At 36.7% G+C, this 19,056-nt stretch overlaps 1 protein-coding gene across 15 annotated transcripts in view; it reads right to left on the bottom strand.

Moving 5' to 3' along the window:
- DMD (dystrophin) overlaps positions 1-19,056 on the bottom strand; it is a 2,157,177-nt gene that overhangs the window by 45,281 nt on the left and 2,092,840 nt on the right. For 10 of the 15 annotated variants that reach the window (XM_077988314.1, XM_077988313.1, XM_028842274.2 and 7 more), the window contains 6 exons: positions 17,524-17,635; positions 15,842-15,978; positions 15,107-15,145; positions 10,664-10,729; positions 9,476-9,541; positions 6,566-6,724 (listed from right to left, as the gene is read on the bottom strand). In XM_077988314.1, the coding sequence (XP_077844440.1) occupies positions 6,566-6,724; positions 9,476-9,541; positions 10,664-10,729; positions 15,107-15,145; positions 15,842-15,978; positions 17,524-17,635 (579 nt within the window). The remainder of the gene's footprint in view (positions 1-6,565; positions 6,725-9,475; positions 9,542-10,663; positions 10,730-15,106; positions 15,146-15,841; positions 15,979-17,523; positions 17,636-19,056) is intronic. The other 5 variants (XM_077988309.1, XM_077988310.1, XM_077988315.1 and 2 more) reach the window with 1 other exon arrangement.

A 19,056-nucleotide genomic window follows, 5' to 3' on the forward strand; every position in this document is an offset into this window, starting at 1 on the left:
TGCTAGTTAGAAACTGAGCCTGTGAATAATGGTGATTCCACTTCTACCATGTTCCTATCCTCCCTGCCCGAGTACAGCTGAGATGGTTGACCCCATTCTTTCACAGCTTCTTCAATGTGGCGTGTATGCCCTTTAGCTGTTATTCATCCTTGCCATAAAAGGTCTTGGCTTTCTGATTTCTGTGAGCAAACTAGCTCCCCTTTGTCTAAAGAAGGGCTCTGTAGCCCTTCGTTTTGGGGCCCATGTCACCAAATGATATAGTTTGGCTGTTGTCTCCTCCCAAATCTGATCTTGAATTATAGCTCTCATAATCCCCACATATCATGGGAGGAACCCAGTGGGAGGTAACTGAATCATGGGGGTGGGTTTTTCCCATGCTGTTTTTGTGATAGTAAGTCTCATGAGATCTGATGGTTTTAAAAAGGGCAGTTCTCCTGCACATGCTCTCTTGCCTGCTGCCACGTAAGACATGCTTTTGCTCCTCCTTCACCTTCTGCCATGATTGTGAGGCCTTCCCAGCTACATGGAACTGTGAGTCTGTTAAACCTCTTTTTCTTTATAAATTGCCCCATATGAAAATGGACTAATACACCAAGTAACTTGAATGCCTAGTTTCGTTAAATGTATCGTATACCACGCTTTCCTCTCCTCTCCAACTTTAAAACATGTGGGAACAGCCGTAGGAATCGGTCTTGAATTATTTCCAATGATGTCTACTGAACATTTTAACATTCATTCTGTTATCCTTCTTTCCTCCCTTCCTTACCCTAAATTCCTTACTTACCACTTTGTCTTCAGAGGCAGTCCTTCTCTCATTCAAGGCCACACCTCCTCCCATACTTTAGTTCCCTAACCCTTCTCTCTCCTGCCTCCTGTGGGAAAATGCTCCCATCATTCCCAAGCTCTGCCCTCCTCTTCTTCTGGCACATTTCTCCAGCATGTGAAAATTAAAGATTTTTAAGTAAAAAGAGAAAACCAGAGTGAACACTGCACGACGCTGTGTGAAGTAACCCCAACAACAATAAATATGTTTGCAAATATTTACATGTGTAGAGAGCATCTTTGGAAGGAAACACAAGAAACCAAGAAAGATAGTAGCCTCCAGAGCTGGAAACACCACAGCCAGGGGAGAAGGTTAGAGAAGGGTTTGCTTTTCTCTATATGTCTTTTTCAACCCTTTGGATTTTGTATAATATACATGTATTCTCTATTAAAAATAAAAGTAATTAAATACACATTTTAATAGTCGCGTCTTCCAGAGTTCTACCAAATCCAATGTTCTCCTTCTGCTACATGCTCCCTGGATATATAAATTCATCCTCACTGTTTCAACTACCACCTGTGAGCTGGCGACTCACAGACCTAGTATCTCAGGCTCATATCCTTTCTACAAGCACCAGAGTTCTATCTCTCAGACTGTCAGACATTTACACGTGGAGATGTCACCAGGACCTCAACTCGACCTCTTCCATACCTCATTTATCATCTTCCAGCTACTCAGCCCTTCAGGAAGGACCTCTATAAACACTGCTGCGTTAAAGGACGGACCTGCTGCGACTCCTCCTGAATTATCAGTCCCAGCTGCAAACAACTACTATCATCTTGTTTTGTAGTCACCAGCCCTGGGAATCATTCCTTCCTACCCTAGTCCCACAGAACTACCAAATCAAATAGGTCTACCCTCCCCCGAAATATCACTCAGATCAGCCCGTCTACTTCATTTCTATCACCTTACTTAAGGCTCTAATCATCTCTTTCTTGGGTTCCCACGTAACTCCTCCCAACTTGATTTCCTTGTTCCACCATCGCTCTTTTCAAAGTTACCCTCCACACAGCTGCCCGTGTGGTGTACATTCATGTCAATATCACAGCCTCACTCCTGGCTCACACCCTTGAGTGGCTCCCTAGACTAGGCATGGAGGCAGCAACTCCGCAGTGGGTGCCACACCCTTCCCGACCTGCCCTTGCTGACCTGGCCAGCCTCATCTCCTCTCATTCTTTGCCTTCTTAAGAAAGGTAATACAACTGCAGTTTCCCTCAAATAAACTCTGCCATTCCTCACTCTGACACCTTTGTTTATATTCCATAGGAATGCCCATTCTAACCTCTTCAGATTCCCTTCATTTTGGCTATTTTTTCACCATCATTGGAGACTTACACAAAGACCTAATGAAAGAACATTGAATAAAGAGATCCCGTAGCTATGAAGATTGATAACTACTAGACTAGGTCCAAAGTTATCAGGTCAATTACAAAGTAAAGCAACAGGATCATGATTTCCAGCTACTTTAATTCAGTGGTATCAGTAACTGATCTAGAACTTCTTTGACTGTAACAATAATAATATTGCACAATCACTGGAGGAATTTAAAGGAACAAGAGAAAACTCAAATTTTGGCTTCATAAGGTCTTACTGCCCAGCAAGACACATGAAAGGTCCTGAGTAGGTATTAAGAATCTACAGAGTTCCCTCCTGTTATATAACATCTACTAACAACTTTAACTTTAGACTTATTTAGCTGCCTTTTCAACTTGAGAACAATCTAATCAATTTGCTATGCAGGTAGTAGAATGACAGTGAGTCTTTGTCTCTCAGAAAGGCTACCTTTTCATTGCTAGGATCATACCTTGAATTTCAGAGCAAGTCTTGGTTTATTTAGACAGTGCAGAGAAAAATACATCTCTGTATTTGAACACTACAGACTTAAGTCAGGAGACTCAAGGCTTTAATCAATGCAAAACAAAAAAGTAAACCTTGAGTTTGCAATGCTAAGGACACACAATGGGGCAAAAACCCAACATCTAATGGTTCTTTATGAAATAAAAATGAATCTGAATTATATGTGGTAATGAAGGAGAAATATGATGCAGAAGTGAAATATTATACACTGGATATCTCACTAACGCCATTAGTCATCCGAACTTATGGGAGGCACTATGGGAAAAACTCAGTCAGATTTAGCTTTTACTCAGAGCTTTAGCCTTATCTTTGTGGCATAAACCAAGAATCAGAGAACACCAATGTGGGATACATATAGTGCCTGGGATTTGGAAAATGGGTTCTTAACATTCTAAATTTATGACAAAGCCATGCCTGGTGCTAATCAAGGCAGTTTGAAAAAGGGGAGTATTTTGAAAAGCAAGCAGGAAAAAAAGCTTTTGAAAGGCTTTTCTCTACGAGATTAGGTTTGTAAAAGAATTTTAGTCAAAAGTGCATGCATGTATGCTACAATTAAAATAAATTCAGCTTCATTTCAATTCATGTATTCATTAATGCATTCAACAAACATTTATTGAATACTATGTGCAACAACCAGGAGAAATGGAATTCTAAAGACAGAGATAAGATACCTCTGAGACACTTCTCAAACAGCCATCCTCCGTTTTTCTAGGGGGTTGCAGGGAGGTGTCATGAATAAGAACAATTAATGGAATTAAATAAATAAATAGTCAGGAATGGTGCTCTCCAGGCCTCTCTCTTTTGCTAACTGTTATTTGGAGATAAATCACAGCTAAAGGAACACAAAATATATATATTAACAGATCAATAAGTATGCATCCAAAGGACTTGGGACAATCTCAATTTTAAATATCCTTTCTTATTTTCTCTACAAGTATGCTCGTATTTGTCAGATTGCATAGCCCAATGCTGACCTGGGACACAGCCAGCTAGCTGTGCACAGAGAGGGCATCTAAAGACTTCCTGGGTTTTCTAAGGAAGAATAGGAAATGGCAAATTAAAGGCTCCTTAAGCAACATTGAATTCAAGGGTAGCGAGGGCAAATCTAGGGCTTTGAAGCTCCTTGCGCAGAACTGCAAGAAGACAGGACTGGGCAAAGCAAAGAAAACCGCACGGGCTGTTTTCAGGAAGGGAACTCTGTGGAGACATTTCTTTAGAATTTGGTAGGAGGTCAAATAGGACAAAATGAAGGGAAAATGAAGGAAGCTCATCCTGATCATTTTGTGAAGGTCAAGGTAACTTACAGAAAGATTTGCGTCAACCCCAGAGTCCTCATTTTGGAGCTCTAAGTAGCCCTGGTGTTATGTTTTTTGTTCTTTTAGAGAACAAACCATCCCATTCTTGGAGAATGGTCTTGGATATCTTCCAAGGTAAAGTGGTTATCACTGCCCTACAAGTAGATGAACAGGTTTATTCAGGGACACTTAGTCCTCACAGATAGTCCCTTAAGTTAAGGAACATTCTGGGGAATATGCCCCAATTCTATGTAAATGACATTCACAGAGACTTAACTCTTCTTTATTATCTGGTTGAAGGTAGAGTTGCCTATTTAGAGTCAGAAAAGTCTGGATTTCAATTTAGTTCTACCACTGGCTGACTGGGAAATCTGGGGCAGGCTGTGTGAACCTCTCTGAACCTGTGTCTCATTCACTGAAAGGTGACAGTCTCTTCTCTATAGAGTTTGTAAGAAGATTAAATGACCTAAAATACGTAAAAGTGCGCTCAAAATAAAATGATATATAAATGATAGTTATCAGTACTCTTTACCAACATTCTTTGACCCAAGTGCAATGGTATGGAGAGAGACTATGCTAACCACAAACAAGGCAGGGCTCTTGACCAGTGAGCTCAAAAGATATATTACACAATCATATACTTCAAAAACATATTTACTCCTTGGTAACATCAAATTCTGTTTATAGTGTCAGTTCCAACTTTTTATTCCAATTTGACTTTGACCCCTACAATAATTACAGATTTAGCATAAATAGATATTACTGATTATTCTCAATAAAGTGGAAAGAAATGTTTTCTCTACCATGGTCTTCATTGACAAATGATCTTAAAAGTAAGGCCAAAAATAAAGCTATCATTAAAACAACAGCAACAAAAAAAGTTCAATATTATCTCCTGGATGGTACTCATGTGATGTTCTTGCAGTATTTTCAGGTTTTTACCAAACATTTCCTGAGTATCCATTAAGTATTTAAACCATGCTAAGTACTATGGAGGATATGAGGATGATTAAGATACGGTCCATGCCCCAAAGACACACACTAGCTCATTAAAGAGAGGCACTGGTAATAACTGATAAAAAGGCAAACTGTCAAGGAATTTTCTGAGAAAGGTCCAAAGTGTTCTGGGAATAGAGGCAAAAGACAGATTTCTTCCAACTGCAGGGATCTAGCAGGGCTCCATGGGGAAAGTTATTTTGAGCAATGTGACAGAGGATAGGTGGGATTCCTTTGTCAGATATGGCAGTGGTGGGTTAGAGGTTAGCAGTTAGGCTGAGACTCAAGCTTGAGCTTGACCCCAAAAGTAGATGAGAGCAGGATGTATTCAGAAATACTAGCTACAATAGCATGACCAGAATACAGGGAGAACAAAAGAAGATGGCATCAAAAAAGCAGGTCAAGAGAATATTGTGGAAGGGTTTGAATGCCCCGCTAAAAAGCTTGATTTTTTTCTACATGCAGAAATCCAGTGAAAGGGGGAATGCCATGATGGGTCTTGGTTCTGGCAAGATGTACAAGTAGAGTCAGTATGGAGGATTTATTGGAAGGGTGGGGAAGAGACTAAAGGGAAGCCAACCAGATAAGGAGTTATGGCCATAGGTCAGAGGTGTTAAGAGCTAGAAGGTGGGCAGTGGCAGCAGGAAGCAATGGATGAATGGCTGTTTGCTTTTTCATCCTGAAGTAGCATACTCCCGAGGACACTGACCTCAGACACACTGTGTTGCCTATGTTAAGAGCTCTTGGTGCCTTGGGCTCAACCAAAGAGATGAAAGTACTTAAGACCCACAAATCTGAGCAACAACTACTTTAAATCCTTGCTTGGTGGCACTTGTCTGAAGAAGGCACATTGTGAGTTAGAAGTGATCATGTGAGAAGACTTTTTAAACCAGGGACCTGTGACATAATAAATGTAATACAAAACTAAAAGTCCAATGATTTGCATTATCCTGACACCATACAATACCCCAGAGTTTTACATCTTTGTCCTCCCTGCAGTCATTGTGAGAGTTCTTTAGCCTTTTTCCTCTTCTACAATTTCTGCTATTTTTCTATGAATGTCTTTTACAGGTGATGGCTGACAATTGGAATTGTCTCACTAATCTGCTATGATGGTGAACATAAATAATAATTTCTGCGTTTGATGATGAAAAGTAAGACGAAACAATTGGTTTCCCAATATGACCAAGCCAATAGTCCTACTTTCTTAAATGTTTGAGGTAGAATAATACGGCCAAACACATGTAAAAAATCATATAATCATAAAATTAAATAACCTACTGTTTTCTTAAATTCTATTCTCAAATATAAAATCAAAGCCTCGGAGGCACATGCAGCAAGTCAAATACCACCATCAGCATTAGTTCCTTCACACCTAAAATATGAGTTCTTCATCATACTATTGCATTCATTGTCTTCTTTCAGATAACAAAAAAAAAAAAAAAAAAAAGAGAATCTGCAAATGGAGCTAAACAGATTATTTTAGAAAACAATTAGACATAAAATGACTCTAAGTGAAGATTCCTGGCACTTTTCTATGTGTGCAAGTGTATGCACTCTGCATACCAATGACAAAGCTAGAAAGAAAACTCACCTGTTTTCTTCCTCAAGATCTGCTAGGATTCTCTCTAGCTCCCCTCTTTCCTCACTCTCTAAGGAAATCAAGATCTGGGCAGGACTACGAGGCTGGCTCAGGGGGGAGTCCTGGTTCAAACTTTGGCAGTAATGCTGGATTAACAAATGTTCATCATCTCTGGAAAATAAAATCAAAGGTTTTGGTTTTTCCCCCCCCTTATTTTGCTTTGGGGGTTAGGGACTCAGGAGTGTATTTGAAAATAGAAACATTTATTTGCTCTTAACAATTAATTAGACCTTTTTTCCTGCTTCTAAAGACCTTTTGATACTGTTGAGGTTGTGATCTACCATTCTATTGGTAACAATTCAAAGTGTTTTCTTGCTCAAATTTTCAAATGAAATTGATTGGCCTATTTACATGGATAAATGAAAGGCAGAATTACAGAAATACTGGGACTCTACATCGATGTTAGTCAATAGCTAAAAAATATTAAAAGACATAATAATTGCTGTATAATGCTTTGGCCACCAAGCCTGTCAAGATAATCTGTTCACTAACCCACGCTATTGTTGTACTGAGTAGGAAAAAATACCTTGCAGCTCTAAAAGTAACAGAGGAAATATTTTCTTAAGTGGAAGGCAATGCAACCAAAAAATATTGCTTCAGTAAGTCAGTTTTAACTTATATGAGTCATTGAGGCAGAATGACAACAACAATTAAACTGGAGATAAATGATTGTTTCATTCAGTTATTGTTTAGACAGATAAACAAAAATTGAGGGGAAAAAAGCCATTAAGGTGACTGATTAAAAGAAGACTGAACATCTCATTCCTCAGGGCAGAGCTTTTTCAAATTTAAGTTTTATTTATTTTAAAATTTATACATAATGGTTTTAAGGACTAACCTTGGGGGAAAAGGAGGCAAAAAGGCTTATATTTGGGGAGGCAGCTGCAATCTCTCCTGGAAACTAGGAGCTCTCTAATACACAGGACAAACTTTTTTCTGAATGCATTGCTCCAAGCCCCTGAAAGGCCTGTTTACCTCCAAGTTATAAGAATTTCATTCTGTCCATGATGACAGGCTAAAGCTCTTTGTTTCTGGTTAGATATCATTAAGATGATACACTAATACTCTCCTCTCCATACCCACTTAATTTTCAGTTGAAAAAAAAATCTGAAATTTAGGAAAAAGTCCTCCTCATTTGAATTATTTTTGTCTATCAAGCCAGTTAACTGGTTTAGATGTGAAAAGCTGACTAAAAATAATTATTGGGTATTAAAAACACATTTAAGTGAGGTCAACCAATCCACCAAACCACTTCCCCAAATGTGCCCCTAAAATGCCATGATTTTTTGCCATCCAACATTGAGTCAAAATAGATTTTATGTCCTCAGAATAAGCTAAAGCTTAGTTTAAAATAAAACAAAAGCAGCTTTACCACCTAATTTATCACACTCATTCCAAATTCTGAAGTTTTATTGCTAGAACTTGCCATGTTTAATTATAACCTAGAGTTGTAACTACACTTTTCTTCCTGTTCTCTTAGGCAGTCAATGAATGACAGCCACTGTTACACAGATACAACTTGAATTAATTTGAATGTGCTAGAGCTTCTAATATCAAAATCAGTGAGCCAAAGAAGCGCAAGCTATTTACATTTAGTTGATTCTTTGGCCACATATTTTACTGTCGAAGTATCTTATATATTAATACCATTAATACTTTTTCCCATAGGTAAGAAAGATAAGGCATCACAGTTATGGTTGGGGAAAGGCTTGTTTGTTTGTTTGAAGTAACTAAGTCATATACAAATGACTGAGGGTTGACTTGATTCTTTATTATTAGCTTGATCGTTTATGTACCAGATTAGATTGTTTTTTCTCATGTCTTCAATAACTAGTTACATATATGCCACTTTGATACTATTTCTTTTGGCCTAATCCTTATGAAGGTTCTTTTCTCATCTGAGCATGACTTTGTGCTACCACACCAACTACATATGATAAATTTATCATTCTTCCCTTTGTCTATATTCTCCAAGATGGGTGAGGTATCCATACTTTATCAAACTAAAAAGGCATCATAATACTTTGACTAGATTTCTTCTCTTTATGTTATTTATTCAGTTGGCAGATCTTTATTTTTTTCCTTCATATTTGCTTCAATGCCTGCTCTCTGTACCTCAAGCCCTGGTCAGCATTTACTTGGTTCACAGCAATGTTCCCTTATGCCCTGTATTGTGAACACTGCCCTTACTCTACAATGAAGCCTCAGTTTCCCTGCCATAGCTGTGTTCCCTGTTGCTTTTAGCACCACTCTATCTCTGTCCTTAAAGTTTAATAGGGTTGGCTTATCATCCTGCTAACGAACTGTGACCTGAATTTTTACTTCTCCTCTGGAAACCTTTCATAAGATTGCCTCACTCTGTTTATCTTGTGAAGATGCTAAATCACAAAAATCGACTTCTTTGGATTTCTGAAGGAAAACGCCTAACTAACCTACCATATGTGAATAGCTATGCTATACCAAGATCACGTTTCCACTCCCCATGAGTGGAGAAAATAGTGCTTAGCCATCACTTTAAAATTAATATCCTATCCCTTTAAATATCTGGCAGGTTTGGTCAAAGATTAAGCATTACTATAGGTACTTGGGACTCTGCAATTTGTAATCATATGGTATGAAATAAGTTTAAATAAGAATAAGGCAAACTATTTTTGCTACTCTGAATGCTAATAATGCCAGAATTTGGATGAGCTCATTCCATGCCAGGGCATTAAGAATTAAAGGAAAAAAGTAAATGAATGGCTCCTTAAAAGATCAAATGAATATGATGCTAATTCCTATATCCTGTGCTTTCCTACCTCTAAATCCCTCAAAGCAATTTCATCGTCAGGAACATTTTGTAAAAAGAGATGGGATACTTACATGCTCTCATTAGGAGAGATGCTATCATTTAGATAAGATCCATTGCTGTTTTCCATTTCTGCTAGCCTGATAAAAAACGTAAAAGCTCATTAAAACTTATGTGACTTCTTATAATCTAATCAAGACCTAATCGAACATTTCTGAAAACTAAAGGATAAATCATGGCAAGAAGAGAAAGGAATCCTTCAAATTAAAGGATGTGTGTGTTGGCTTAACCATTTGAGGCAGTGTGTGGTAGACCACAGCTAGTTAGTAGCACTACATTTATGATATAAATTCTAAGGAAAGTTGTATTTCACTGTTTTCCCCCTACAGATCGATCTTGCTTTCACTGAGAACAGGTCTTTGTTTTCAGAAGAAAAGCTTCCCTAACAATAAGTGCACTCCCTACCTTACACTATCCCTTGTCTTTTAAGACAATTACTACTTTCCGCTGATGACAGACTTACACAGCTAGCTAATGCTTTTTGCGATTGGTAAACATGTCCAGCAGTTAGAATATTGACAAAGGATGGATGCACAGTAAGCTCTCGAAACATTCTGCCACCAATTTTTACCTTTAAAATCTTCTTCACCTCAGGCAGTTATACAGGTTTTTTGTTTGCATGTTTGTTTACAACTAAAAAAAAAGTTAACCAAACTCTTACGGATTGATTTAACAAGCGTAAGATATTTTAAAATTAGTAATTCAGTTTTTAGGTATAAAAATGATCTCAAACACAAAGAAGGTGAGACAGAAAGGTCCAAGGATTAGGAAAATTAATTATTCTCTTATTTACAGTATGTCATGTAAAATAAATACACAAATGGAAAGCTGATGCTTTCATATTCTCTACATAATACAGTATCATTTTTTTCATATATGAATGTCTGGTCTAGCAGTTTTCTAAGGAGGTTAGACTACTTGTAAGCCAATTTAGTAAATGTGCTCAGTATAAAAAAAACATAGCAAGGCTACCGGAAATGTTTAAAAGCCAGGGTTAGGGAAGATTATTCTGGACTAATGTTCTTGTTGGTGACCAAAAACAACATGCAGTGGAACGGCATGCACGTTAGAGGGCAAGTTGATTAGTAGGAATCAGACAAGTTTGGGGAAAAAAGAAAAGATTTGTTTAAAATATTATAGGTTAGCTTTCCTTGGTTAGTTATTTCAATCAATATTTGCCTGGCATTCAACTAGTCTCATACCTGCTAGCATAATGTTCAATGCGTGAATGAGTATCATCGTGTGAAAGCTGAGGGGACGAGGCAGGCCTATAAGGCAGAAAATGTGATTAGTCACAGATACCATCCATTAATGGAGAAAAAACCCCACCACACAGTTATGTTATACACATGGCCTAGAATGCTTTTATTCTAATTCTATGGATAATGTATACATTTAGCTGCTCCTATATCTTAAATATTATCAAGTATTTTAAAATCCAGGTTTGTGAGATGATTTCTCATACTTCTGCTTTTATTAAAAGCCATGAAGAGAGGCCAAAAGCTTCTCTGGAAAATTCCCATCATAGAAAAGGTTGGGGGAGACAGTTTCTAGGTAGCATTTTGTCCTCCTACTTTTTAATTTCTCATATCCTATAGTTCTGAAATTGTATTAGCACTATGTGGTTTAAAAATTTAAATAGTTTACACCTGCACCATTTATAGGCTATCTTCTTATTGAATGAAAGCTGTACATTTGCCTAGATACTTACAATTATTTTAGCTTCAAAGAGGCTACTCTAGTACAAGACTTCTTAAGACTCCATGTATCAAGATGTCTTGATCTATGCAATCTTGTAAAGAAGAAATGTATCTTCCAAGTCAGCAGCAAGACTATACTACTAATTTCTAGCACAAAATAGAATGACCCAGGATTATATTGTGAGGTTTTTAAAAAGAATGACTACATTTCATAGAATGTCATGATATCTGAAATATTTCTTAGGGATACTGTGTGCTAAAACACAGGTGAGAAAATAAGAGGAGATCATCAGCAGGAATAGTCTATATGCTTTTTGTATATAAACACCTATCTTTTCTTATCTCCATAGGCTAGAATTCTGGTAGGGTTAACATTTTTTCATCCTTTCATATCTGATCTATTAATTATCCTTGAAGTTTTTATAGTATCTTTTGGATTAACCTTAGGAAAAAAACCATCTGTTCTGAAAACCAGTTTAGGCTTGTACTTTTTGTTTTAATTGGAATAGCACAAAAGGTCTCTTCCATTTCTCTGCTGACACAGAAAGCCCTTAGGTAAAGGCATAAATCCAAAAGTCAACAATAATGTAATTCAGAGAGGACCCTGGTTTAGCCCAATGTCCAAGTAGCACTGAAGGACTTGGTTGAAACACTAAGGAGAATGTGTTTGTTTCTTCTTACATTAAAAAAAGAAAAAGATGTAGTTACCAGTAGCTAAGCTTGCATTAGAAAATGTGCCAGAAATTCCTATTTCTTAATATACTACAGTAAAATAATTACAACACACTACAGCAAATAACTAGGGAACTGGAATTCTTCCCTGAGAGATCAAGGTCTTATTTATGAAACCAATGTCATCTAGGTCAAGTGTAATCATAATCAAATTGAAATGAGTTATAAAGACGTTTAAATTGTCAAGAGGAAACAAAAGGATGACTACTCAATTTAATAAGCAGATCCAAAGATTTCCATGTGAATCTTCACTATAGTTTTGGAGAGTTAATCTGTTAATCTTCTAGAACCCTGGCATAGCCCATTATTAGAAAAATGCTAAGGTTTGTTTTGAAATCTTCACTGCAGATCAAGATAAATTAATACTTGGATTATTTGTATTAAAAGAACTATCTTTTGGAATAGACCAGTCTTTCAATTACATATTTTTCAATAAGCAAAAAGCCTACCATCAGGGAAAATACATTAGTAGTGTTTTCCCTTATAACAGTTGCTACCCTGGAAGTGTATAGAAGAAAGAAAGCCTAAGACCTTGGAGCATAAGTACACCAAGAAAAGAGGCATATAAATCCAAGACACTTTAATACCATTTTATACAGAAAATCTTATACAGAGCTTTAATTCTTAGCCTCCAGGATAATTCCATGTTATTTTTCTTATTAATATCTGTGGCGCCTATCACAGCATGCATAAGCACAAGAACTTATAATAACCAGAAATCTTAAAAAATATACACTAAAAGAGGCACTTATTAAACCAGAAAATGAGCCAAAAGGGAGTACTGGTCAGAGATGAATCATTTAAAAACCAAGAATTAGTAAAAATACAAAGTCACTTAATCGACAAAGAAAACTAAGTGCAAAGCCTTCTAAAACACTTCCAAAAGAAGGTAATAATACTGCTCCCCACTTCCCACTTCCTAAATACAAAACCATATACCCAGAAGGATTACTTACTATTAGAGTTAATGACCCACTTGGTCAATTCTATCCCACCCACCACCACCTTATCTTTCATGAAAACTCTATTAAGTAAAAGTTGACATTCATTTAGGTTTCAATGCAGAATCGCTCAAAGAATATTGTTTGACTGGCTCACTTATCGACAAACAATATAAAGGCCTATGGTAGCTTTAGTTTAAAGTAATACGACAAACACAAGCAAATAAGAGTTTAGTCTAAGGAAAACCAAAAAGTCTGTATCTCTGGCAACTTTCAAATTCTGTGATCCATATCAAATGGATTAAATACTGTAATCATCATAGGGTTTGTTAACATTAGATAAAATTCTTGCAAAATAAAACACGTTAGGACCTGGCTCTTATGCCTGAATAGGATGGCTTTGTAATATATTTTATATAGTATTTATAATCCTATGAATAAATACTTTAAATATAATTACTGCTATTAAAGAAAACACAGACTTATACAGAGCTTTAATTCTTAGCCTCCAGGATAATTCCATGCTATTTTTCTTATTAATATCTGCTAGGTTTGTTTTCTTCCTCAAAATTAAAACTTGCCACTATTTCTGAATAATCTAACCAACTCTTCATAAAAAAGACAAATTGGGAGGTGTGTTTTAGTTGTTAGAAAAGATTTTTAAATAAAAGATGTTATTAATTTTAAAGTATTTCAGCGTTTAAGAAAGACAAAATCTTCTACTTAAAATAAGTTACTTTAAACTGATTGTCATAATTTTTTTTTCTCATTAGCTTATGTGTAGCTCCTTTTTGCCTTTCAAGGAACTATTAATTACTCTTTATTATTTTGTGCTACTTTTATCTATGTATTCGTAACAGCTGTTCTTTAGCATATTTGTCATTTGGATTTCTTACTTGGTTAAACTTATTTCAACATAGAGTAAATCCATTCACTTATCACGATCCAATCAAGCTGAAACTGTAGTGTATCAACTCTTTAAAAGTTTCTTATTTTTGAAAGGTTGTAACTTCTATAACAGACTACCTGGGTTAGAAAAAACAATTTCCAAGAGGCAGAGGACATAACTGAATCTAAATAACTCCCAAAGTTCTTTAAGCACGATGATTAAATAAATCAGAGAATATACTACTTATAGCTACCATATCTCAAAATTAAGGGGCACAATAACGAAGTTTTAAAAAAGAAAGGGAAGCCTTCCACTTCCTTTAGGCCCATAAAGACTGAAAATAAACCTCAATTAATAATTTGCATTTATCACTACAGGGTTTTTATAAAAGGACCTAGTTTAAATTAAATTACACAGTGGAACAATAAAAAAGACTCAATAAAAAGAAATTGAATTCTTACATAAGCTTATCTTCCGAACTGGTCATTTCCCCTTTATACATAATAGAGCTGTCTGATTTTCAATAAATATTTAAATAAAGCATACTTTGAAATACCAAAAGTTTGTTATAACAACCCTACATAATGTAGTTTTAAAACAGGCACTTCGTTTGCTAATATATAAATCACAGGCCCCAAAAAAGAGTTTTCTAACATTATAAACTCTGAGATAAATCATCTGCTGGTATCTAACCTTACTATTATTAATACACACCAATAGTAACAACAAAGACTATAATATACTTTCCTCCTAGAGCAAAGGTATAATTATTTATGAGCTGAATATTTAGTTTGGAGAGGAGAGCAAAGTGAGTTTAGTTCAAAATTTGGAAAGCCTTGTATATAATGATTAGTCAAATAGCATGGCATAACCCGATAAACAGTCCGCACACCTCATTAAAATTATTCAGCCAAACTCAACATCATACTTTAAAACGAATTCTGCTGATTTTTAATAGTTCACTTATAACAGACCCTAAAGATTCTAAAAAGCATCGAATCTCAAGAAGTATGGCTAAAGAATGTTATGACGTAATCAGAAGGTTCTTCCTTGCTTTTATATGAAGAAATATATAAACATGTCTCCCAGGAATACAGCTAAAACTCCAGTAACTTCTTTGATTATAATTTGAATTCAAGCCAGGATTTCTGCTGATTTGAATTTCACCTGGTGGAGGAACCGAAAAACCCACTCTGATTCTCCTGATCTGTGTAGATAGTACTTTCAAAGTCTCATCAAGAAAAGAATAAAACAAACTGAAATGAAGGAAAGGGAATTAGTATGTCCATAAAACAAAACAAAACAAACAAACAAACAGAACAAAAGAAAACCAAGCGAGCGAATGTGTTGGTGGTAGCAGCACCCTTCAGCAAAAGTACTCACGCAGAATCTACCGGCCAGAAGTTGATCAGAGTAACGGGACTGCAAAACAAAAAATGAGGTGGTGAAGAGAGACACACGCAAACTCAGCTGCAAAAAAAATTTACTGAAAGGTCAAAATAAATAAAATCCAGCCAATTAAGTATGAACCATGGAAAGCAATAGCCAAACCAAGGTGTAAAGTGAATTAAAAGGAAAACAAACAGTTGTGTGACTGCCATCAGAGTTAAGGTGAAAAAGAGGAGTAGGTTTAAAAGAGGTGAAGACATCCCTTTGATCGTGAGTACCATTACTACTTACTGTGAAGTAGTTTTTTCCTGTGATTATATTTTCTCTTGAGTAGAAACAAGTGACTAGATATGACCACACAATGAGATACAAAAAGACACACATTTACTGATTTGTGAGAGAGGAAAATCAAAATGAAATACTGGAATCCCTCATTTGTAAACAGTCCCATATTTCTTATAAGGCTTGTAAGGTAATTAGTGGCTGTATTGTTTTGTGGGTTTTTTTTTCCCCTGTGAGATAAAGTTTAACTTTTGGAAAAAGAAATTGTCAAGTGAAGTGGGGAAATGGCAACTGGACATCAGCTTAGTTTTCTCTTTTCAGCTAACGTAAATAAAAAGAAAGAAATAGAAGAGACTGTTTGCATTTGGGAGTGAAGGAGGGTGTTCAGCTGAGAGGAGTTCAAATATACATCAAACAAGCGTTTGTTCTGCTTTTGCCACTACTCACGTTTCCATGTTGTCCCCCTCTAAGACAGTCTGCACTGGCAGGTAGCCCATTCGGGGATGCTTCGCAAAATACCTTTTGGTTCGAAATTTGTTTTTTAGTACCTTGGCAAAGTCTCGAACATCTTCTCCTGATGTAGTCTAAAAGGGAGATCATGGTGAGATCAGATTTAGGACAGTATGATTTCAAAACTAATGACCACTCCAGTCTTCTGCCCCATGACACTTGTTTTGTAATTAAGGAGAGTGTTGTGGTCGTGAGCAAAGGCTTTGGAATCAGACAAATGGGGCTCCGAAACCAGGCCTGGCATGTGCTAACTTGGGTGAGTTATTTACTTCTCAGAGGCTCTGATCATCAGTAAAATGGGAGCAATAACACCTCAACACATTGTTATGATAAATAAATGAAGCATACAAGCTTACTAGGCTACTTAATAAGTGGTAGTTTATAGGTCTTAAGGTCAAAAAGGTGATGTTAAATTTTACCACACTTTATGGTATTTTAAAAACTACTTAGTACATAATGATAGCATGCTTCACCCACTAAATTTTGGTCTATTCACGGCATGGTACATTCTCAATCACTGACCATCTCTATAAGAGGAATAAAGGTGAGAAAGGCAAATATCTGGGAGGATCACTCTGATGATGGAAGAGAGAGATGCTCTAAAGCAGAGTTTCTCATACTTTGATGTGTATGGGAACCAGCTGCAGATCTCGCTAAAATGCGGCTTTTGATTTAGAGCATCAGGAGTTGGGGCCTGCAGTTTTGCATTTCTAATAAAGACCCAGGTAATGCCAACAGACATGTGATTGTTGGTCAACAGACCATATCTTGAATAGCAAGCATGTAAAGTTTAGAAAAGAGGAGAATGTAAGAATTAAAGAAAGAGAGGAGAAACACGAAGGGTGGCTCTACAGTAAACAGGGACAGGTTTATTTTAGAGAAAACAAACCTGAGAGGAGCCTGTCTTTAATTCTTATGGAGATTTGTACTCAGGTCTCTCTGGCCACCAAGTCTACGCCCTTGCCATTGCACCAGTGATTTTTCACAGTTCTATTGGCCACTTAACATTTTCCTAAAACAACGTCTTAGGAGATGGCTTCAACTCTTACTTATAGAACCTTGAGCAAATTATTTAACCTCAGGACCTCAGAGTCCTCATCTGGATAGAGGGGATAAAAATTATAGTACTTATTTTACACAGGGTTGTTTAAAAGGTAAATGCCTACCATTTAGTAAGTGTCAGCATATAAAATGGATTTTTAAAATGTTGTTAGTATGTAGGACAGATAATGAACAAGCAACATTGATTAAAAGTGGTAGGTTATGAATTTGGGGGAACCTAGAACCATACCCCATATTCAACATGCCTCATGGCCGTAAGATCGCCCCATACAGCCTCTAAGGCTGTGCAAAATAAATGTGAAAACATCTTCGATACATTCATGCACACAGAGTGAAAACCCTATTTATTCATCCAACTCATGTTCCATATGTGCCAGGCACTTCCCTAGGCACCAGGGATAGGGTAAATTCTGAAGCCTACAGTTGAGAGCCACTTTAGCTGGGGAACATCTGGGGAAGGGACAAATCACAGCATTACACATGATCTGCAGTACTGTACAAAACTGAAATGTATCCCAGGTGAACTAACTCTCAAGTCAGGCAGGTGTCTAACTTACCGGAGTGCAATATTCCACCATGGGATAGTGCATTTTATGGCCTTTTGCAACTCGACCAGAAAAAAAGCAGCTTTGGCAGATGTCATAATTAAAGTGCTTTAGACTCCTGTACCTGATAAAGAGCAAAAACAAACACATATGTATTTCTTCGAATCAAATTCCCAAAGAACACTCTTTAATAAACCTTCTACCACGTTCTAATTCGAGAAACAGAATGCAATGTTCATTAGTCCCACAAGGTAAGTGATTAACTTCCTACCTCCAGATTTCTCCGGTGCCTCTCCTACAGTATCAAAACATTTTGGCAGAAAGATTATCCTATAAACATATGGAAGGAGGGAAGAAAAACTCAGCTCTTATTTAAACTCCACTAGGAACTCTTTGAGATTAAGTAGGAAGGTATTGGCAAATTTCCAGTCTTTTGAAAACCAAATACTCAAATTTAAAAGAACTTCCAGGAGAGACAGACTGATGCCGTGCATGCCCCTTACCCATCATGGGGACAAAAGTTTTCTGAAGCAATTATTTTCAAAAAAATTGTCAAGTAAAGCAATTTCATAAGACAAAAGAAATGTGAACAAGAACTTGCAATTAAAACAAGTCTCACTTTAATAATGTTTTCTAAATGACTGATGTGATTCATCTTCAAACAGTTACTCGAATGACCTCTTTTATCTCTATCTCTTCAGAAATCTCTCACCACATTACCTACAAATGATAACCGAAGCCCCAAGAGAAAATGAAAATTGGATTAGATGGAAGAATTTATAATTTGTAAATACCAGTTGGTACATTTCCTCCATTATCAGAATGTGATATTCTTTGTTTCATACTTTCCTGCCTTTTGCTTTCTCAGATAAGAACCTTAGCCAATTCACATAAACATATTTCTTATGTCACATATGGGGAAGTGGGAAGGAAAGCTATCTTTTTTAGATCCCAACCATCTTTCAAGAGGGGAAAGGAGGAATGAGAAGTGCTGAGTCCTAAAATAATGTAATTTGCTAAGGGCAAAAGAATTGCAGGCGAAAGTGCTCTTTCAGATCCTCCAAAGCATTACTCTTTAGTTTATAAAAATTTCCCCCGTATACAAAAGCCCACTAGCTAAGGAAGCAGAGAAAAGATAGCTTAGAAATCTAAAGCAGTCACTTGTGGCTTCCCTTCCCCACTCCCCACCCCATGGCATCATTTTTACCTGCCACGAAACCGGGAAGGAAAGAAGGTATCTTGCAAGCACTGCCTACTCACTGTTGTCTATCTAGGCTTCAGAAACCTCTAAAAGTTTTTGTAAAACCTCTTTGTAAACAGCATGACTATGCAAGGATAAACACCAAAAGTTAAAAAGCACTATGAATAAAAAGCATGCAATAGTACAAGGTAGTTATTAGAAAATAAAGTAACAAAACCAGTTCACACATAACTGGAAAAGAGTGTTTACTTAGCTGCTAAGTGGATTCTGCACAGGCATAGACCATATAGCTAGTTTACAACTTTGTGGCTTATTCATCACTATGGAAACCTTCATGTTGATTC

This window comes from Macaca mulatta, chromosome X, assembly GCF_049350105.2.
Source record: "Macaca mulatta isolate MMU2019108-1 chromosome X, T2T-MMU8v2.0, whole genome shotgun sequence".
NCBI lineage: Eukaryota > Metazoa > Chordata > Mammalia > Primates > Cercopithecidae > Macaca > Macaca mulatta.